This window comes from Cucumis melo, chromosome 10 (genome assembly GCF_025177605.1).
Source record: "Cucumis melo cultivar AY chromosome 10, USDA_Cmelo_AY_1.0, whole genome shotgun sequence".
In the NCBI taxonomy this organism is placed as follows: domain Eukaryota; kingdom Viridiplantae; phylum Streptophyta; class Magnoliopsida; order Cucurbitales; family Cucurbitaceae; genus Cucumis; species Cucumis melo.
Window position 1 is genome coordinate 13,202,499 of NC_066866.1, and position 17,594 is coordinate 13,220,092.

General features: G+C 34.1%; 1 protein-coding gene across 1 annotated transcript; it reads right to left on the reverse strand.

The window, feature by feature from the left end:
- Nucleotides 1-14,615: 14,615 nt before the first annotated feature.
- On the reverse strand, nt 14,616-17,428 carry LOC103496738 (40S ribosomal protein S26-1). The gene is made up of 5 exons (XM_008458719.2): nt 17,264-17,428; nt 17,083-17,175; nt 15,805-15,889; nt 15,569-15,702; nt 14,616-14,880 (listed from the first exon to the last, which is right to left on the reverse strand). The coding sequence occupies exons 1-5, from the start codon at nt 17,264-17,266 to the stop codon at nt 14,806-14,808; spliced, it is 390 nt and encodes a 129-aa protein (XP_008456941.1). The 5' UTR covers nt 17,267-17,428; the 3' UTR covers nt 14,616-14,805.
- Between the last annotated feature and the right edge of the window lie 166 nt (nt 17,429-17,594).

Consider the following 17,594-nt stretch of genomic DNA (forward strand, 5'->3'; position numbering starts at 1 on the left):
TGAACTTTTTTCTTCCTTTTCTGTTAGTAGATTCACTTTTTGTGTGCTTTTGGAGAAGTCAGGTTTCCCATAATTAGTAGGGCGAACAATTTGCGGGTGATTTGAGTACGAAAATACACTACTCCGAAGGTTAGGCTTTCCTTCTGCTCTGTCGGGCTTTCTTTAATACTAACGAAAGAGAAAGCAAAGCCTAAGAAGCGTATAAGGAAAAGGAAGCGGGATCCATGCTTTCTTGACTGAACTTTCTTTCTCCTAGGACTTCTCTTGTTGGACTCGTTTATGGAACTGAAACTAGAATTGTCATAGCCCATTTGGAGTCGAGTTATTTCTAAATATAAGGACTCCTTCATAGTCATTTCGCTTTGCACCTACTCTGCCTCTGGACTTTTTTTTATCCATATTCATGAACCAAAGGAACTCATGGATCAAATGGAAAGCGAATATGAAGGACCCTCAACTCCTATGGAGCCTTTGCTAGGAGCAAAGGACTTTGAACATCATTAAAATGTTCATTTGGGAATAGGGATTCAATTTTTGACCTCTGACATGTTAACTACCACCAAACTATGATGCCTCACATGATTCGTAATGGTGTTTTGACATAATCATTAATTAGATTTATGTTGACACATTGCCAAGAGAGAAAATACACCAAGGAACACTCATGTGAAAGATAATTGTAGTTATTGAATAAGAAATTTTGGAACCAATCACACGTTGAAACGTCATTTACTAAAATAATTGCTTTTGGAATTAACTAAAAATTAGCATGTGTCCCAAATTAAAATTAAAGAAAAAATTGATCAATTCTAATTATGTCACATGTCTTTATTATGACAATTAGATCAAATTAATTATTTTGGTTTAATTAAATATTATTTAATTGAGCTAAAATTCAATTAAGCACAAAATAAGCTTAATTTAGTCCAAATCTTAAATATGACTCAAACCCATGTGGTTGAGTCAAAGTCCATAAAAGTCCACCGAGAACTCTATAAATAGAGAAGTTCTCTTCATTTGTGAGGGTTGGAAATTTTTTACTCTAGAAGGTCTAGAGAGAATTCTCCTAAGAGCCAAAAAACTCCCTAACACTTGAAGCTGACCAACTCTCGAAGATTGAATTCTTTTGAAAATACAAGCTTTCTTCCAAGACTACATCACGTGTTTCGATTTCTCAAGTCAAGTGTAAGTATCTAATCGAGAGAGAATCAGAGGATCAAGTACTAGAGACTGAACCACATCACATCAAATCAACATAAATACAACATCAACACAAGTTTAACTCCACGAATCAAATTTCTCCGAAAATATCGTGTGAATAAATTGACACGTCTAGTGGGACCTCTCTACCTCTCATCTCTCTCTCGAAACTCAAAACAACAAACCAACTAATGGCATTAAGAAAAGTTGCATCCAAAACTACTGTCACAAACGATGCTTACACTAGACTTGTCACCCAAGGAGGAGCATGCAAGAACAAGAGCAAAGTTCTATCCTTACAAAGAAAAGTTGGGAACAACTAATGAAATCTCCTAAAAATGGGATCATCATTAGAGAAAATCCTTTGTTCGGCAACTCTACTCCTACTTCTGATCTATTAAAGAAAGAATCACATCTTGCAGTAGTATCTGTCATAATAGTTGATGTAACAACTGAGGCCGCCATGGCGGAAATGAAAAGAAAAATTAACCTCCTGATGAAGGTTGTTGAGGAACGAGACCACGAAATCGCAACTTTAGAAGAGCAGATGCAGACTCAGGAAACTACTGAGTTGAGTCAAACTCCTGTTGCCAAAACTGGTGACAAAGGGAAGAATGTGGTGTAAGAAAGCCAACCACAACAACAATCAACTTCTGTTGCTTCCCTCTCAGTTCAACAGCTACAAGATATGATCGCGAATTCCATTAGAGCTCAGTATGGAGGACTGTCGCAAACTTCTTTCATATACTCTAAGTCATAAACCAAAAGAATCGACAACTTGGAAATGTCGCTTGGGTACCAACCTCTAAAATTCCAACAGTTCGATGGAAGGGGCAACTCGAAGCAGCACATCACCCACTTTGTTGAAACATGCGAGAACGCAGGATCAAGTGGAGACCAACTAGTCAAACAGTTAATTCGAAGCTTGAAAGGAAATGCTTTTGAGTGGTATACTGATCTAGAGCCAGAAGTCATTAACATGTGGGAACAACTAGAAAAAGAGTTCCTAAATCACCTCTACAGCACCAGACGCATTGTAAACATGATGAAGCTTACAAACACAAGACAACAAAAGGGAGAACTAGTCATCGACTACATTAACAGATGGAGAACTCTAAGTCTTGACTACAAGGATCGGCTTACCAAATTATCTACTGTGGAAATATGCACCCAAGACATGCATTGGAAGCTTATTTACATTTTGCAAGTAATAAAACCTCGCAAGTTTGAACAGTTGGCAACTCGTGCCTATGATATGAAATTGAGTATTGCCAACATGGGAGGAAAAGATTTCTTACTTAAAAAAATGAGGAGTGACAAGAATGAAATTAATGACACTAAAAAGATTGTAAATAGAGTCATAAATGAGTCTATCGTTGTTCAAGAGACTTCATTGAAATCTTTCTCTAAAAGAAAAGAAACAAAAGTTGAAAGAAATACATGATAGTGATGAAAAGCAACGCCAAACTCTTAGAGAAAGACAAGAAAAAGTTTATCCATTTCCTGACTCTAATGTTTCAGACATGTTGGAGCAATCGAAAAAGAAACAACTTATTCAGCTGCCAGAATGCAAACGACCAGAGCAAGAGGAAAAGTTTATGATTCCAACTGCTGTAAGTACCATTAGGTCATAAGTCACCCTGTTGAAAAATGTTTCGTGTTGAAGGAGTTGATTCTAAAGTTGGCTCGTAAAAAAAGATCGAGCTAGATATTGATGAAGTAGCTCAAACGAATCATGTTGTAGTCGAGATGACTTTAAGTGTTCCACCATTGACACAGTTTTATGATCAAAGGAAAAGCTTAATTAAGTTTGGGACTTCCAAACATATAGTTGTCCAATTCCAACAAAGGATCGTGACGCTAGACTCCCAAAATAAAGAAGAGCATGTTAAGGATGATGGCAAATGATGGATATTCATGACTCGTTGAAAAGGGAAACAACCAAATTCCATTCAAAAGAAGTCTTCATTCCATCAAAAGTATGCAAAAGGAAGCATCTCCCATAAAAAGAAGAAAAAAAAGGAATAAGAAGATGTGGAAGCCTAAGCCTATCAAAGGAAAAGATGGGGACTTCCTCCGACCTCGATGGTCGAAAATTTTGATAGAATTCCTCCCAAGAAGCTTCATTGATGATCATCTAGAAGAAGTATTAGAAGTAATTGCATGTCATACTGTCAGCATAGTAGAAGTGGACAACAATTATGCATCTTTTGAAGAAGTTGACAATTCAAATGAAATTAAGCAAAGAACTTCTGTATTTAATCATATCGAGTCTTCAACTACTCAATCTTCAGTCTTTCAATGATTCAGTATGGCCACGAAAGAAAAAGAAAACCAATGTCCAACGTCTACTTCCACTCGAACTTCAACTTTCAAAAGGTTAAATATCTCGACATTAAAGAAAGATTGACCTTCTACATCTATTTTTTATTGTCTAAAGATGACAAGATCAACATAAAAGAGATAAAACCATTGAAGGAAAAACTATTTCATGAAGAAAACAATGATGACTGTAAGATTCATAGGCGTGTCTCATCAAGCATAAAGAGGAAATTGTCTGTTAACATAAATATAGAAGGTTCCTTGACAGTGAAACCAAGACTTATTATATTCACCAATCCTACAAACGAAGGAAGTGAACAACTCCTTATTGCAACAGCTTAAACTACATGGTGCTCATTGCTCACAAGAGCTTAAAAGGTGAATATTAAAAAAAACTAAGTTGAGCTATGTTATGACTTGATCCCTATATTTATAAAGGGTACGTAGGCAACTTAAAGAAATTTAAGTTCGGTCATATATTAAAAAAGAAAAAAGAAAGAAAAGGCCCTTGAGCTAGGCTATGATTAAAGCATCATTTATCACAATGGCTACCAAACAATTTAAATATATAAGAATACCAATTAAATGAGAGAAAGAAACAACGAGAAATTGCATTCAATATGAGGAGAATAAAAAGTCGAGCGATCAAAGAATAAAAGTTTTATTACACATTTCTGACTCGAAAGTTAAAATAGAAAAAATGGATAAATATGAGGAGGCAATGAATCAAGGGTTCCATTTAAGGTTCTTCAGCTTCTCTAGTGTCTTTTCTACAGATTCATGAAGTGCTGACAAATTTTTGCATTGACATCTCTAACGATTGGGGTACATTCAAGTTTGTCAATTTCCTCGCAAGTCTTTGAAATATCATGTTACTTCTGCTTCAGCTCCATGTTGTTCTTGGAAATTATGCTTGGTAAATTATCCGTACCACTTTTAATTTTGCTTCTAGTTTAGCCTTCTTAGCTGATAGTCGTGCAAGGCGACGTTTGATAGTGCTTGTCTGCTCCAATATACGGTTCTCATCAAGTTGCAGAGTCTTAGTTGATTGGAGCAAAATTGAGGAATGCATTTGATTATGGTTCTTGACACCTTGGAAGTAACCATTGCTGCCACTAGTCGCAATTGCATCAAAGATCTTATGCATTTCTCGTTCAAGGCTAGTTACTCGCTCAAAAGGAAAACGAATGATCTTCTATCGTAAGCTTTCCCACAAAGTTATGGCAATCTGTCATCAGAGATCATAAATTAATTTGTCTGCACAAAAATGAGAAATCTCAAAAGCTGTGATAGACTTCGTTCCTTCCACTTGTTGAGCGGACCCCTTGATCACAAGAGGATGAGTTGACATAGTAGTTGCACCTATAGGTGTCTTAGAGTTTTCACTCGTTGAAGGGACTTTTGGGCTCGCCATCAGCTTTGAGGTTCCTTCGATGTGTAAGACACGATCACCTAAAGAGGACTGCAAAATAATGTTAACAATAAGAAATGAGATTGAGAGTAAAACGGGTACGTCAAATAATAATAATAATAATAATAATAATAATAATAATAATAATAATAATAATAATAATAATAATAATAATAATAATAATAATAATAATAATAATAATAATAATAATAATAATAATAATAATAATAATAATAATAATAATAATAATAATAATAATAATAATAATAATAATAATAATAATAATAATAATAATAATAATAATAATAATGATAATGATGATAATAATAATAATGATGATGATAATAATAATAATAATAATAATAATAATAATAATAATAATAATAATAATAATAATAATAATAATAATAATAATAATAATAATAAAAGGGAATGAAAAGAAACCATGGGAGAGTTAATGTCAAAAAACTGTGTGACGTCGGGAACTTCAATAGGAGGCTTTTCATCACCAATTGATTGTTTAACAGACCTTTGGGGTCTCTTCAAATGACGATCATCATTGCTGCTTTGATTATCTTCAGCATGTTTTAAAGGGCGCTTGTTGGTTGTCAATATGTGGATGTCCTTACCCACATTGTAAATGCCACTTCTAGCAAGAAGTTCAAATCGTGCAGGAGGGGTCGAATTATCCACCAAACTTTTTGTACCTCCCTCAATTTTTCCCATGGGTCATTCCTCAGTTTTAGAGGAGCATATCTTTTATTTCCACTATCAAAATTATTCTCGATTATCTTGGTGGTTTTGGATTTGATAAGAGGGGGAATGAGACGATCTATCAAATGTTGCACTCCTTAAAGGTAATCATCGTGTTTTGTAAACCACCAGACCTTATAGTGGGAAGTAATATGGTTGCTTACATTAAGGGCAGGCACAGGAAGATATACTTGGGAAAGTGTGTTCTCACGGACACAAATCATCCAATAATGGTGTACGTTCACAAAATCAGCTTTGGAAATTTTCTCGTCTAAATCATATGGCATGTCTTGATAAAACCCAAATTACCGACTAAAGTGACAAGGAATATAATGTTCAATAATCGTAGATGATCCACATTGTAAGGATAAAAAACAAGAGTGGATGCTTACAAAGAATGAAGCATTTCATTTAATTAACTTTCCATCATCCGTTAAGAGTTCGTCTTTATTCTTTGCCTGAAGGCACGCATGCTATGGCACATACTTTCCTTTGTGAATATGTGTACGAGCCTCAAAATTAGTATAGTAATTGGCCCCACCTTCACCAGAAAACTCAACCATAGGTGGACCCCTAAGACTTGTAGGGGCCTTATAATGAGTGTTGAAGTAAAGAGCAAATCACCCATGAACATAGTGAAGAAGAAAACATGCATTGGAATGACTAAGTGACGAAGTAAAATCATGAATTTGGCGTAGGCCACTATAAATATTGACTAGAATAGGGATAGCAAGGCTAAAGGTGTAGCCTTCTGCCATGTGGCTAGCAACCTTAAGGACCTCCAGATGAAGGAAAAGTTGTTTGTTAGGAAACACAAACAAACATAGCCAGTAAGAGAGAAATGTTGCTAGATAGGTTTTTTCCTTGTGTTCTTTAGCAACGCATAAATCAAGGAATAGATTGAGTTCAGTTTCAGACCAGTCAAGACTTCTGATGGAAATTTCATCTGAATTATGTGTTGAGCAAGGGCGAGAAGTTTTTTTCGACTTTCGAGTTGGTGGCTTCGGATATTTTACTTCAGATCGCGTAACCCAGAAATAATGCCCCTTCACTCACAAGGAGGTGTGAAAGGTGTTTGTTGAAGGACACCATGCATCACAGAAAGTCCGAACAATGTCGCTATTGCGATCATATGTGTACAAGGAGGTCATTAGAGCATTGAATAAGCGAGCTCACTTTAGTACCGTCGTATTTCTAGCAACAACAAGCTTTAACCATTCCCAATAATAATGAAGCCGAAAAAAATTCTCGCCCTTGCTCTATAATCCATATGGAATTTCCACTGGACATTCTAACTGGTCTGAAGCTGAACTCAATATATTCCTTAATTTAGGCGTCGTTGAAGAACATAAGGACAAAACCTATCTAGCGACATTTCTCTCTTGCTGGTTGTGTGTGTTTGTGTTTCCTAACAAAAAACTTTTCCTTCGTCCGGAGGTCTTTAAGGTTGCTAGCCACATGGCGAAAGGGTACACCTTTAGCCTTTCTATCCTTGTTCTAGCCGATATTTATAAAGGCCTACACCAGATTCATGATTCTACTTCGTCACTTGGTCATTCCAATGCATGTTTTCCTCTTCACTATGTTCATAGGTGACTTGCTCTTTACTTCAACACTCATTATAATTAAGGCCCCTACGAGTCTTAAGGGTCCATGTATGGTTGAGTTTTCTAGTGAAGGTGAGGCCAAATACTTTACTAATTTTGAGGCTCGTACACATATTCACAAAGGAAAGTATGTGTCATGGCACACGTGCCTTCAAGCAAAGAATAAAGACGAACTCTTAATGGATGATGGAAAGTTAATTAAATGGAATGTTTTATTCATTATAACCATTCGCTCTTGTTTTTTATCCTCACAATGTGGATCCTCTAGGTTATTGAACCTTATATTCCTTGTCGCTTTAGTCAGCAATTTGCGTTTTATCAAGTCGTGCTAAATGATTTAGTCAAGAAAATTTTCAAAATTGATTTTGTTAACGTACGCTATTATTAGATGATTTATGTCCACGAGAACACACTTTCTCAAGTATATATTTTTATGTCTGCCCTCAATCCGAGCAACCATATTACTTCCCACTATAAGGTCTAGTGGCTTGAAAAACACTGTGATTACCTTACATTTGATAGATCATCTCATTCCCCCTCTAAGACACCTATAGGTGCAACTACTGTGTCTACTCGTCCTCTTGTGATCAAGTGGTCCCCTCAACAAGTGGAAGGAACGAAGCCTATCGTAGCTTCTGAGATTTCTCATTTTTGTGCAGACAACTTAATTTCTGATATCCGACGGGATAATGCCATAACTGTGTGGGAAGGCCTACGACAGAAGATTATTTGTATCCTTTTTAGCGAGTAAGTAACCTTGAACCAGAAATGTGTAAGATCTTTGATGCAATTGCAATGAGTGGCAGCAACAACCTTACCTTTTTTGGAGAGCTTGTGGGTGGTTACCTCCAAGGTGTCGAGAATGATAATCAAATGCATTTCTCAATTTTCAACCAATCAACTAAGGATGCTCAACTAACGGAGGCGAAAGGTTCTGTGAAGACTCTGCGACTTGATGAGAACCGTATATTGGAGGAGACAAGCACTATAAAACATCGCCTTGCATGACTATCCACCAAGAAGGCTAAACTAGAAGCACAACTAAAAGTGGTACGGATAGAGTCTACCAAACTTTCTGGCATAATTTCCAAGAACGACACGGAGCTGAAGCAGATGCAGCATAAGATTTCAAAGACTTGCGAGGAAATTGACAAACTTGAATGTGTCACCATCGTTGAGATGTCGATGCAAATATGTTGTCAGCACTTCATGAATCTTTAGAAAATACACTAGAGGAGCTGAAGAACCTTAAATGGACCCCTTGATTCACTGCCTCCTCTTACTTATCCATTTTTGCTATTTTAACTTTCAAGTCAGAAATTTGTAATAAAACTTTTACTCTTTAATCATTTGACTTTTCATTTTCCTCTTATTGAATGCAACTTATCGTTGTTTCTTTTTCTCATTTAATTGGTATTCATATATATTCAAATTGTTTGGTATCATTCGTGATAAATAACGCATTAATTATAGCCTAGCTAAAGGGCCTTTTCTTTCTTTCTTCTTTTTTTTAATACACGACTAAACTTAAATTTCTTTAATTTAAGTTGCCTATGTACCCTTTATAATATAGAGATCAATTTATAACTTAGTTCAATTGATTTGTCTCTTTTATTGGACTGAACTTAAAGTTTTCATTAAGATGCCTATATACCCTTTTATGATATAGGGATCAAGTCATAACGTAGTTTAACTTAGTTTTTTTTTTAACATTCATCTTTTAAGCATTTGTGAGCTAGGAGCACCATGCAGTTTAAGTTCTTGCGATAAGGAGCTTTACAAATTTAGCAACTCATATTTTCATCAAGGATTTGTTCACCTCCTTCGTTTGTAGGATTGGTGAATATAATAAGTCTTGGTTTCACTATCAAGAAATCTTCTGTATTTATGTCAACAGACAACTTCCTCTTCATGCTTGATGGGACACGACTATGAATCTTACCGTCATCATTATTTTTTTCATGAAATAATTTTGCCTTCAATGTCTTCATCTCTCTTTCATATTGATCGCTTGTCATCTTTAGACAATAAAAAAATAGATGTTGAAGGTCGATCTTTCTTCAATGTGGAGATACTTAGCCTTTTGAAAGCTGAAGTTTGAGTGGAAGTAGACGTTGGACATTAATTTTCTTCTTCCTTCGTGGTCATACTTAATCTTTGAAAGACTAAAGATCGAGTAGTTGAAAGCTTGATATGTTCAAAGATAGAAGTCCTTTGCTTAATTTCATTTGAATTGTTGACTTCTTCAAAAGATGCATAATTGTTGTCGACTTCTACTATACTGACAGTATGACATGCAATGACTTCTAATACTTCTTCTAGATGATCAAAAAGAAGCTTCTTGGGAGGAATTCTATCAAAGTTATTGACCGTCGAGGTTGGAGCAAGTCCTCGTCTTTTCCTTTGATAGGCATAGACTTCCACATCTTCTTGATCCTTTTTTCCTTCTTTTTATGGAAGATGCTTCCTTTTGCATGCTTTTGATGGAATGAAGACTTCTTTTGAATGAAATTTGGTTGTCTCCCTTTTTGACGAGTCATGACTATCTATCCTTTGCCATCATCCTTAACATGCTCTTCTTTGTTTTGAAAGTCTATCGTCACGATCCTTTGTTGGAATTGGACAACTATAGGTTTAAAAGTCCCTAACTAAATTAAGTTTTGCCTTTGATCCTAAAACTGTGTTAATGGGGGAACACTTAAAGTCATCTCGACTGTAGCACGATTCATCTGAGCCACTTTATCAATATCTAGCTCGATCTTTTTTTCACGAGCCAACTTTAGAATCAACTCCTTCAACATATAACACTTTTCAACAGGACGACTAATAAGCTGATGGTACTTATAGTAGTTGGGATCATCAACTTTTCCTACATGCTCTAGTCGTTTGCAATCTGGCAACTGAATAAGTTGTTACTTTATTAATTACTCCAATATGTCTGCAACATCAAGTCAGGAAATGGAAAGTTTTCCTATCTTTCTCTAAGAGTTGGGTGTCGCTTTTCATCGCCATCATGGCTTTCTTTCAACTTTTATTTCTTTTCTTTTAGAAATTTTTTTTAATGAAGTCTTTTGAACAACTATTGACTCATTTATGACTCTATTTGTGATCTTTTTAGTGTTATTAATTTCATTCTTGTCACTCCTCATTTTTTAAAGTAAGAAATCTTTTCCTCCCATGTAGGCGATACTTAGTTCCATATCGTAGGCGCGAGTTATCAACTCTTCAAATGTGCGAGGTTTTATTCCCTACAAAATGTAAAGAAGCTCCAAGTGCATGCCTTGGATGCACATTTCCACAGCCTATAGTTCGAAAGCCAATCATTGTAGTCAAGACTTAGAGCTCTCCATCTGTTAAGTGGGCGATGTGCTGCTTCGTGTTGTCCTTTCCATTTAATTGCTAGAATTTTGGAGATTGGGACCCAACCGACATTCTTAAGTTGTTGATTCTTTTGATGTATGGCTTAAAGTATATGAAATAAATTTGCAACAGTCCTCCATACTGAGCTCTAATGGAATTTACGATCATATCTTGTAGCTGCTAAATTGAGAGGGAAGCAACAGAAGCTAATTGTTGTTGTGGTTGGCTTTCTTGCACCACATTCTTCTCTTTGTCAATAGTTTTGGCAACATAAGTTTGACTCAACTCAGCAGTTTCAGGAGTCTGCATCTACTCTCTCAAAGCTACGATTTTGTAGTCTTGTTCCTCAACAACCTTCATCAAGAGGTTAATTTTTCCTTCCATTTCCACCATGGCGGCCTCGGCCATTACATTTGTCATCATGACAAACACTACTTCAAGGTGTGATTCTTTCTCTAATAGATCAGAAGTAGGAGTAGAGTTATCGAATAAAGAATTCTCTCTGATGATTATCATATCTTTAGAAGATTCTATTAGTTGCTCCAAACTTTTCTTTGTGAGGATAGCACTTTGTTCTTGTTCTTGCATGCTCCTCTTTGAATGACTCTGGATGACAAGACTAGTGTAAGCATCATTTGTGACAGTAGCTTTGGATACAACTTTCCTTAGTGCCATTAGTTGGTTTGTTGTTTTGAGTTTCGAGGGAAATGAGAGGTTGAGAGGTCCCACTGGGTGTGCCAATTTGTTCACACAATATTTCCAAAGAAATTTGATTCGTGGAGTTGAGCTTGTATTGATGTTATATTTATGTTGATTTGATGTGATGTGATTCGATCTCTAGTACTTGATTCTCTGATTCTCTCTCGAATGGATGCTTACACTTGATTTGAGGAAGCAAAGAACATGATGTTCTTGAAGTTGAAGTCTTAAAAGAAAACTTGTATCTTCAAAGGAATTTCAATCTTCGAGGGTTGGTCGGCTTCAGGAGTTAGGGAGTCTTCTAGCTCTTAGGAGAATTCTCTCTAAACCTTCTAAATTCAAAATTTCCAACAGCTACAAATGAAGAAAACTTCTCTATTTATAGAGTTCAAGAGTCTTTATGGACTTGAGCCTAGTTGGTCCATAGACCTATGAACTCAACTACATGGATCTCGGTCATATTTGACCTTTGGGCTAAATTAAGCTTTTTTTTTTTTTTTTTTGCTTAATTGAACTTTAGCCCAATTAAATAATATTTAATTGAATCTATTTGATTCAATTGTCATAATAAAGATACGTAGCCTCATTAAAATTGACCAATTTGTCTTTAATTTTAATTTGGAATGCATGTCAATTTTTAGTTAATTCCAAATGCAATTATTTTGGTAAATTACATGTCAATTTATGATCGGTTTCAGAATTTCTTATTCTATAGTAATATAATTGATTTCGGAGTTCTTTAAAAATAATGGTTACTAAAACACAAAAATCTAACCCATTTTGAAAGGCAAATATTTAGTATATTTTGCTATTTTTTACAATTTTTCTTATCTTTTATATTCATTATATCATTTTTTAATATTATTTAAGGCTAATAATAGACTAATAATTAAAGTCACATTTACCTGCCCATAAATACCTCGATGGTAATATGAAAAGTGTGTTATTTGATTACATTTTGTTAATATTTATCTATATTCTGTAATTGTAATGAAATGTACAGTCCACTTTGAATGTTATAATAAAAAATGTATAAGATTAAAGAATTGATGGAGTTCAATTTGATTGAATTCGAAATTTACATGTAGCCAACTTTGAGGTTATGATACTATTATTATTACCATTACAAATATTGTATGCTTCCATCATATTTACAGTTATAAACAATAAACATGAAAAACTATATTTTGGTTAACAATAATTAAGTATGATAACAGGTATCGTGACATGATTGCGATGTGGAGCGATCGACGCCCTTAATTATGTGATCTTATTAAATAATAGGTGTAAAGTCACCACCAATCATATTAAAGTGTGATTGATCACAAAAAAACATTGGTCCACGTAAATTCAGATTTAGGTTCGGGAGTCAGTTGTATATATGGAAAGTGTTAACACCCTACAATACCTATAAAAATGGTTACCAAAATTTATCTTTTAATCACAAAACAAAGGTTTTTATTTGGTTTTTATAAATGTCTCTTCACATCTAAAAACAAAAAACTAAGCGGTATGTAAGCCATTAGAAAAATGAAATTATTTTTTGTTTCAAAAAATGATTTCTTATTTATATACTAAAATATCAAAGTTTGATATTTTGATCTCCATCATAGGCATTTAATGAAAAATTTCATATATCTAAAGAATTAATAAATTTCAAAGAAAACATTGCTCAGTCTCATTTTAAAATATAAAATTGTTGATGTATTTTGTTTAAAAACAATTTACTAATTAATTTTTTTCAAAATGAGAAATTTTATATATTTATAGAGTTTAAATCATAAAATTCATAAATGAACATTACTTTTTTTCTCATCTCAAATTTTTATACTCATATGGAAAAAAACAAATATATATTTTCAATTATAGAAATTGAAAAATAAATAATAATAATAATAAATAAATAAATAAATAATAGCAAAACAGGTGAACAAATAATACAACAAATAAATATCAAATCTAAAAAATTATTATGCCTTTCACAAGTTTAATCAATTAATACCAAATATGCAACATATTTAATAAATAGTAAATAAAAAATTAACAATCAAATAAACCTTTTAAAATCAATTGGCTTAAACCCAACATATTTAGAAAAGAGTAAACTCAAATGATAACAAATTAAAACCACCATAATATAAATGATAACAAATTTAAAACTACCGTAAAAACAAAATTAAAGTTGAAATTCCAACAAAAATAAATCTGAAAAACATGCCATTATAATTAATCAGAAGAGAAAAGAAAGAAAGGAAATTAAAAAAAAAAAACAAAAAAAGTTAACTTTAGAAACCAATTTGGGAACCTTAGATTCTTTTTCAACCCTTCCAATTGATGTACACTCCAAGAAGAAAACAAGGTATTCTTTTAGAGTACTAAAGAAGTTTTCTCAAAAAAAAAAATAACGTAAAAGAAATTTTTACAGAGTAATGAGATGGCCGTCTTTTAGAGTAAAGACAAAAAAAGTATCTACGAATAACATAAAATATCAACATAGTTGAATCCCCAATCAAATCTTATTGTACTCTTTACGATCTTAACTTTCCGTTCATACAATATTTCTATAAAACCATTCTCTCAAAACGTCTTAAAAAACAATTTTCTCTTAAAACATAAAAGAAGACTACATCATACCGTTAGTTTGTCCACAATTTTCAAATTTTAAGCCGCACAATTGTTCATCCCATGTTTAAGAAGTTGCGATTATGACACTATTCGATCTCATATTCATACTCATAAATTCATCCATAATCTCCTATTCTGTGGATGAGTCTATCTGTGAGATTCAAAGACTCCCTCTTAGATCTAAATTTTTCTACGATTGTTTCTACGGTTCCAACCATTTTGCATTGTGCTATATATTGCCAACATTTTGAGTCCAATCAATATTAAGTCTAATTGCTATATTTGCATCTATCCTATTCTTATTATTATTTTTTCAAAAATACCGACTGTGGTTGGTATTCACAACAAAATTTACAAAAAAGTAAGACTTTGGATATTTCCATCAACATTATCTTAACCTTTGAATATGACTAAAAATTAATAAGAATAGTATCCATAACCTTACCTGTTGGGTAAAATTAATGTCATGGAGTTCTTTCCCCATTGATCTAATTTTATGTTTTCTAGTTTTCCCCTCCAATACGTATTAGGAAAAACCAAACAATCTGGCCAACTGACATAAATAAAATCTCGACCAAAAGGTCAGACGTAATCCATATTGTTAGAAAATGGGAGAAAATCCAATCCAAACAAGAAAGTGAAGAAAACTCATTGGATAACTCAATTACCGGTCTTTAGCTCATTCCAAGTTGCAAAATTCTCAGATAAGTTTGTTTCCATATTGATTCAAAAATTCACTTTCATCCACATAAGAAACAACCAAACTATAAAAGAGTGCCTATAAAAGATCCCTACGGCTTACTCGTAGAAGCCATGAAAAGGTTTCTTTTATACACGAGCAGGATTTCCGGCTCCAACAGGACGAGGTGCTTGACCTGGCTGACCGGGCTTTGCCTGATCCTCCTGAAATAAACACAGAAATGGGATAAGGTAACAGGCACTCCAAGTATCGCTACTATAAAACCAAAATTTTCCACAAGTAGGCATGCTTAAGCACCCACTAGACAGCGAACAAGACTGACTTGCATGTACAAAGAAGTATACAACGAATCAATATATTATCATCATTAAACTAAAATATATACATAATCAAAACAAGTAGGAGTTTAACATGTGAAACCGCAAGTATTTGTAGGGGGAACCATTTGAACCAAGTTTTTTAAATATAATGATGTCTGATGGATTGTTTTTCTAATACATAGTAATAACATTAATGTATTCATTTGGTAAAAAACATCCAGCAAACAAAATACCAAATAAAAATATTTCACAAATCTCTGTATTAATTGATCTTTAGAAATTGTACATGGATCCTAGGAGTTCCTCATATTCCTCAATGACTATAAAAGAAGCTTAAGAGTTAAAGGTCACACTATGATGCAAACACTCTTTCTGCTACCTACCATAAAAATTTGAGCTCCTCAAACATTATGATGTAAGCACGGATTTAGCAAAGTAAAACTAGCATTATTAAACTCAATGGAAACATCAATACTTCATGATGAATCAAAACCATAAAAGTTTTAATTCACTGTTAATATGGTTACTTCGTTATGAATAAACATTATAAATAATTTATGCAAAGACTAACCCTGCGTCTGATGAAACGCTGTGGTGGTTGCCGATTTCTTCTATCAGTGCGAGATCGAACTCGCACAACATGTGAGTGAATAGCACAGGAAACACAGTACTGCATCTTAGCATAAAGCTTAGGAAGAGTATATTCTGCACAGGAAAAATAAGAAGGGATACACATCAGCCACGGACAAAAATACTGTTATTTGAAATAAAGCAACCAAAATATATCATGAAAACAGAATAACTTACGGTCATAGACACAGGCTTCTTGAACATCCCTGACAGCAGCCTGCTCCACAATATTCCTCACGAGAAACCTCTTAATAGCCTTGTCCTATTCTCATCAACCAAAATTAATGAAGTTAGATTTAATCAACTTTATCTCTTGGAAAAAATAAAATTGAACCGCTCTTGTTCAATCATCAACAGGCACTCAAAAATCACGTTGTCCAAAACTAGTGTGCTTATGCAATGATTCAAAAATACCCATATTCTTTGCCCATAAGACAGAAGGTGGTTTCAACATTTAATAAGCATTTCAAAACAACCCTTAAAGTAGAAATCTATTAAAATATTGGATGAAAATTGGAACTTGAAACAGTGAGGTGGAGACTTTAAAAGAAAATTGAAACTTGAATACAAATCCACTCTGTTCAAAGTCATTGTCATATCCATTCTAGGTTCCAATTTTCATTCAAAATTCTAATGAATTTCTAATTAAAGAGTAGTTTGGGAAATTATAGGAAAAGTGAAGAATAATACATTGCAACTTTAGCAATAATAAGAGGTGTTTTTTAAAGAAATGGCGAAGTTCATTGATACTTTTATAGTTCAGCCAAATTTCTAATAAGTTAACATTACCACCATGAAGATTGGGTTATATTTATACAGTTTTATCTTCAATAGCTTTGAAACTTAGATAGTAGGGAGTGTTGAATTACCACAAGTCATATATTAACATTACAAACACAGAGTAACCCTTTACATCTATAGAAACTGGGTAACTTTATGTTATTTTTCTAATATTTCCAAGAGGTGTAAAGACTTTTAAGCCTTGGTGCATTTTCAGGGAAGGCTAAACTTTCTCATATAAGAGAACAATCCTTTTATAGTCCAAGGCATAAGTCCCAAGGCTAAAAGTTAGAATCTTGCCTTCAGATGAGCCTCAGACCTAATAAAGCGCTGAGTTTTGTAAAGCTTACGATAATTCCATCTTATTTTAACAAAACCCTTTCATAAAACGTCTACCTTTCTAACCTATCTTAAAAACCACCCAAGCAATCACTTAACAACAATATAAATTCAAATTCGTAGAGATACTCTACATAAAAAAAATCACATCCCCAGAAATTGGCAGGCACTTATCCCTCGCAATTTCTAGATCAACCAATCATAAACACACTAGTTAAACCCTAAACCTAACAAAACACAAAATGGCCCAATTCCGAAAAGGGTAAATGACCGCTACCAATAAACTATCAAGAAATACATGCAAGAATAGCGGAGAAAGATGCATAAAACAATAACCTTAGGACAGCATTTCCCGCAGTTGGAGCACCGAATGAACTTAACGTGTCCACGGCCGTGCTTGTTGCGTCCGCCGTTCCTGCGCTTGAAAGTCTGGGAGAAACAAAAGCAGAAAAGAAGAGAGGAGAAGGAATTAGAAGAAGAAAATTCAGAGGAAATGGTAAGGGGATAATAGCCTTACCATCGTTACAAAGTTGGAGATCTTCAATGAAGCAGAGAGAGAGAGGCAGCCGATTAGGGTTTTGTGTGGGCAAAGGCTGAGCGTGAGATATAGAAGATTCGTACCGGTAAACGCTTTATATAGATCTCCGGTCCCGCCGAACCAAACCAACAAATAAAAAAGTAAAATTGCAAAAAATAAAACCCTTTTAAGTGGGAGTCAGCGTCTAACACCTAAAATATCGTTGCGAATAATTGAAACAGAACGAATCGATACTCGATGGTTGATTTTTATGAAAAAAAGATCGGTGGTTGGTTTAAGGAGAGGTTTTCGAAAAGCTGAACCAACCCGA

Excerpts from the sequence above, each read along its gene's own strand:
- LOC103496738 (XM_008458719.2), bottom strand. Across the intron at positions 15,703-15,804 it reads AGAAGCCTGTGTCTATGACC|AATATACTCTTCCTAAGCTT; the intron begins GTAAGTTATTCT and ends TTTCCTGTGCAG. Across the intron at positions 14,881-15,568 it reads AGCGTTTCATCAGACGCAGG|GAGGATCAGGCAAAGCCCGG; the intron begins GTTAGTCTTTGC and ends TGTTTATTTCAG.